The sequence below is a fragment of the Echinops telfairi genome, unplaced genomic scaffold (assembly GCF_000313985.2).
Source record: "Echinops telfairi isolate 266 unplaced genomic scaffold, ASM31398v2 ScPeMD7_7458;HRSCAF=8496, whole genome shotgun sequence".
NCBI lineage: Eukaryota > Metazoa > Chordata > Mammalia > Afrosoricida > Tenrecidae > Echinops > Echinops telfairi.
The window spans coordinates 31,357,527-31,362,962 of record NW_022111358.1 but is presented as its reverse complement, the minus strand read 5'-3'; the positions used below and the strand labels follow the sequence as shown (position 1 = coordinate 31,362,962).

Below are 5,436 nucleotides of genomic sequence, written 5' to 3'. Positions count from 1 at the left end.
ACATCTGACCCACCGATTTGAACCAGATGGAGTTACCCACTTCTACAGCTGTGTAAGCCATTTCTGGATATAAATCTTTTTCTATTTTTTACACACGTCCAACTATCATTGGGTTTGCGTCTCTAGAGAATCTGACTTAATACATTTGGTACCAGGAGGGGTTCTAGAGAAGCAAAATTGTAAAGATGAGTTCTCTAAATTGGTTTTCAGGACTGATTAGGCCTAACGGCATGGAGCACTCTGCCTCTGTCTCCATAGAGATGGGTATTGGTCTGTCACTATCAGTAAAGAGGGCACCCTTAACCCATGGTGTAAGGTGCCAAAGATAATACCCCAAGTAGCACCACTGATAGAGGAAGTATTGGTGAGAAACGAGGCTCGGGGTGATAGCTTGTTTGATATCTTTCTACCATTTTATCAGAATGAGAAGTATAGGAGAGCGGGTTGGTTGGTACTACTTACAATAGACAAATTGGTGGAGGAAAGAGGTGAACTCAGAACTTCAGAAGCCCGGCTCACATGCCAAAGAATAAAAGACCTCAGCGCTTCTGTGGGTGCCACGTCAGAAAGCCTTCCCTCTTCTACTACAGAACCGATCTTGCTGAAAACCAAGCCCAGCGTCTTATCCTACGAGTAGCTGGGTTGTAATGCCAGCTTACTACTCCATGTAGGAAGATGTCTGCCAGTACAGCTCCAGCACGGATTGGAAGGACATGGGACTCTGAAACTTGAGCGGGGGAGTATGTGGGCTGATAATCCAAAGACAGAAACACCGGGACCGTAGATTCCACTGAACCCCTCAGTACCAGCTCCAGCCCTCCCCTCTGAAAAGACGAAGCCACTCTCAGTGAAATCACTCGAGCCCCGCTCACACCGGAGAGTGGCTCAACGGTGCACGCCGCCATGTCACTTGGGGCTGCAGCAGAAGCATCTCCTGGCAAATGCCTTACAAGACAAGAGCTACCTGTTCCCAAGAAGCATCTTCCTCGCCCATTATCACCTCTACAGCCTGACTGAAGTCACAGGGAGTTCCCGACGTGAGCTTCAGAAGGTGACCCAGGAAGAGGTTCACTAGGTCCTAAAGAATTGCTGGAGTGTGCTCCTCCTTTCCCCAGGATTCCCTGTCCCCGGGTGCCGCTCCTGCTGCACCGTGCTCGCTCAGAGCTCCCCGCTCCCTCTAGCCGCCATCCTGATCACCTATGCGGACCTTAGATGTTCTCCGACATCTACAAGATCCGGGAGATCGCGGACAGACGGGCTGTGGCTGGAAGTGGAGGGAAGATGGACCGCAGGACAGGTCACATCGAAGACTCGCTCATCGGTGGCAATGCCTCGGCTGAAGGCCCCCGGGCGCTGGATCAGGAAGCACCGTGGTCACCGGTGTGGATGTTGTCAGGAACCATCCCTGGAGGAAACCAGCTTCCCCACAGATGCCGACAAGAAGCACAGCGGAGACCAGGCGACATCAATCAAAGGCAAGCTCGCAGAACAGAAACCAGCAAGGGTATAGCCTTTATGACGGGGCTGCAGAACCGACCAAGGGCGCCCTTGCACATTTCAAAAGCGATGCTTCCTTTCTGGGTGAGAACGTGAATCCAGAGGGCCGGGTTGCTCTGCTGGACCACCGGGAGGATGGCGTGACCCGGTATTCGATCCTCTTTCAGGATTGCTGAGAGATGGAGACATGTTAATGCACGGGCAGCTCATGATCCTAACCAGCCTCCCCTCCACAAGTCACCCACTCTGAAAGCAGAGCCGAGGTTGTCTTGAGTTCGTGTTTACTTTTGACCTGCATTTATTTGGAGGGGAGGCATTTTTTTTTTAAAGGAAAGGAAAAAACATTGTGTAAGTTGTCTAAAAATACAATGGGTTTAAACAAAAAAAAAAAAATAGAATTGCTGGAGTTTTCTAATATATTCATACAGAAACCTGAAGAACATGTATGGGAATGGTTATTAAGGGTGTTGGATAATGGTGCAAGGAATATTCAGAAGCCTGGATCGGTCTGAGTTTATTGACATGGACCCACTAAGCATGGATTCTTCGTTCAGTGTCCCGGCTCCCGAGGTAAAGGAGGATCTAATCGTTTCTTTGGTTTGTTCCATGAAGCCCGGGATGTAAGATGGTCCACACAAAGTCAAGTTGAAGCTCCAGACTTATCACGGTATACGAGAGAAGACATCCCAAAGCCGAGGGGATTGGCGTGCTAGAATGGATTTATAGGGATAAGCCCACAGATCCACAGAGGGAAGGTCCCGAGGATACACCTTTTACCAAAGCTACCATTTGTAGACTTAAAAAATACCTCATCCACCAGCATGGCATCCCACACAGCATTGCCTCAGATCAGGGAACTCACTTCACAGCAAATGAAGTGCAGCCGTGGGCCCATACACCTGCAATCCACTGGTCTTACCATGTTCCCCTCATCCAGAAGCAACGGCCTGGATGGCATGATAGAACGGACTTCTGAAAACACAACACAGCATCAGCCTGGGGGCGACACTTTGCAGAGATCCGGGGCTATGTTCTCCGGGAGGCTGTGTCTGCTCTACACCGGTGTCCAATACATGGTGCTCTTTTTCCAATCGAAGGAATTCATATGTTCAGGAACCAAGGAGGGTAAATGGGACTGCTTCTCTTAAGAACCCACTCACCTGTTGATACTAGGAGGGTAGAGGGAGAGTGGGTTGGAAAGAGGGAACCGATTACAAGGAACTGTATGTGACCTCCTCCCTGGGGACGGACAACAGAAAAGTGGATGAAGGGAGACGTCGGACAGGGCAAGATATGACAAAATACCAATTTATAAACTATCAAGGGCTCATGAGGGAGGGGGAGGGAGGGGAAAAATGAGGACCTAATGCAGGGGGCTTAAGTGCAGAGGAAATGTTTTGAGAATGATGAAGGCAATGAATGTACACATGTGCTTTACACAATTGATGTGTGTATGGATTGTGATAAGAGTTGTATGAGCGCTCTCTGCGCAGACCTGGCTGCTGGTATCATGGCCGTCCCGGAGCTACCTATGGATTCAGCAAGTCAAGTCATACTGGGAACCAGCGGTGTGACCACAAGTTCCAGAAGAAGCCGAGGCCCTTCCCTTGACTGACGTCCGGACTGAAGAGGAACATAAGAGCGCTGCATCTGCCCATCAGAAACTCAACTATGAAGTCCCTCTCAACAAGCACCTTCAGTCCAGTCGCCTTCTCCCTGGGGCTTCTCCTGATGATGGCTTCTGCATTCCCTACTCCGAGACCCCTGGAAGGAGATTCTAAAGGTGATGCCATCTCAGACACACCACGCACCTCTTCAAAAGAAATTCTGGACGTCCTGATGTCCACTCTCTCCCAAGTCGAGGAACTGAGAAAGGAGATATGTGATAAAAAAGACAAATGTGAAAACAGCAGGAGAGCACTGGCAGAAAACAATCTGAACCTTCCAAAGATGAGAGAAGAAGACAGATGCTTCCAAGATGGATTCAACAAGGAGACTTGCCTGAGGAGAATCATCACTGGCCTTTCACAGTTCCACAGCTACATGAAATTCGTGGGGAACACTTTGGAAGAAGAGAACAGAAAGCTCTCAGGTGTGCTGAAGAGCATCAAAGCACTGATCCAGCTCCTGAAGGAAAACCATCCAAATGAAATAGCCACCCCTGACCCAACCACAAGTGCCACTGAGCTGCCCACGTGGCAGGTAAACATCAAGTGGCTGAAGAATACAACGATTAACCTCAGCCTTCAAAGCTTGGAGAAGTTCATTCAGTTCATCGTGAGGGCTGTTTGGCTAATGTAGCCGGGACATTCATGGTCATTGCAGTTCGTGGGCATTCCTTCACCAGGTCAGAAACATGGCTGGTGGGCACATAACTTATCTAGTTCTCTATGAAGAACTAAAAAGTATGTAAGCATTAGAATGATACTTCATTGTTCTGATACTTAAATCTGTCACTCAAGTGAATTTATAAAAATGATATTTTTATGAAATGCCATTGGAGATGACATAATACGGTGAAATGGCTCTGCAGCTTGGAGATCCTCATCCTTCCCAGAGGCAGATCATTTCATGGAACTGTCAGCTTACCTCACATAAACTGCTCATTTGAACCTATTGTTAAAGAAATAGTCATATTGTATTTGCATGTTTAAATTTTTTAAAACCAATAAATTACATTTTTAAAATGAAAAAAAAAAAGTTGTATGAGCAACCTAATAAAATGATTAAAAACAAAAAAAGGAACCCACTCACGGCATTTTGTGCTTCCTACCCCCGCAGCCATGCTTTTCAGTCCGGGGGTGTTACTTCCAAGGGAAGGAATTCTTCCACCCAGAGACAGCACGGTTCCAACGAATGATTCCATTCATCCCATTAAGACTGTCTCTTAGCCATTTGGGACTTATGCATTTGGAGCAACAGCAAAGGAGGGAGTCACTGTGTTAAGTAGTGTGATGGATCCTGATTACCGAGGGCAAATTGAATTATTGTATAATGGAGGTAAAAAAGAATATGTTTGGAGCCAGGAGATTACTAAAGTTGTCTCTTGGTACTACCATGTCCTGTGATTAAAGTTAATGGTAAACTACAGCACCCAATTCTGACATGACTACTAATAGCCCAGAGTCTTCAGGAATTAAGGTTTGGGTCACCCTACCTGGCAAAGAACCATGACCAGATGAGGTACTTGCTGAGAGCAAAGGAAATATGCAATAGGCAGGGGAAGAAGGTAGTTATAAATATCAGTTATGGTCACATGCCCAGCTGCAGAACAAGAACTAGACTTGTTATGAGAAATTCAGATTTGCTTGTATGTGTCAAATATTTTTGTTTTGTCCACTTACAAAATATAAGATGAAACTGGGGTGTATTTTCAGTTTATGTGTGTTAGTTGTATCATGTTAGATACAAGTATGACTTTATTATTGTCTTGGTTCGGAGATTATGTAGGGTGAAAGAGTGATGGACAGGTGTCAAGTTGACAAGGAGTGGTCTGTGATGGTTAGATTTTATATTGATTAGACAAATCCAGAGAGAAAGATGAGTCTTTCTACTCCCGTAAAGTGTTACAGTCTCAGAAACCCACACAGACAGTTCTACCTTGTCCTATAGGGTTGCTGAGTGTCAGAATGGAGTAGATGGCAGTGAATTTGTTTGTTGAGATATATTTGGGTGAATGTGGGGGTGGAACCCAACCATTAATCAGGTCACAGCCTAATGACTCCTCCTTGGGAGTTTGACCTTTTGTATGAGAGAGCCCCTGAGCAGAACCGATTTCTCTCTTGCCCCTTGCCTTCTGCTGGAGATGGACCTTATGTCCAGTTTGTCAACCTCCTACTGTGTTGCTTGCCAATCCCAGGATCCATCACTGGACGTCTGGGCTCAGATTCACTCAAGCCTGCATTCACCAACCTGTGGTCCTCCTGCTTCAGCGTCCTG

General features: G+C 46.8%; 1 protein-coding gene across 1 annotated transcript; it reads left to right on the top strand.

Annotated features, from left to right (window-relative positions):
• The first annotated feature begins 1,212 nt into the window (after positions 1 to 1,212).
• Positions 1,213 to 3,798, top strand: LOC123522712 (interleukin-6-like). Its single transcript, XM_045299463.1, has 2 exons — positions 1,213 to 1,380; positions 3,127 to 3,798. Exons 1-2 carry the CDS (start codon positions 1,213 to 1,215, stop codon positions 3,796 to 3,798), a joined length of 840 nt encoding a protein of 279 aa, XP_045155398.1.
• The last annotated feature ends 1,638 nt before the right edge of the window (positions 3,799 to 5,436 follow it).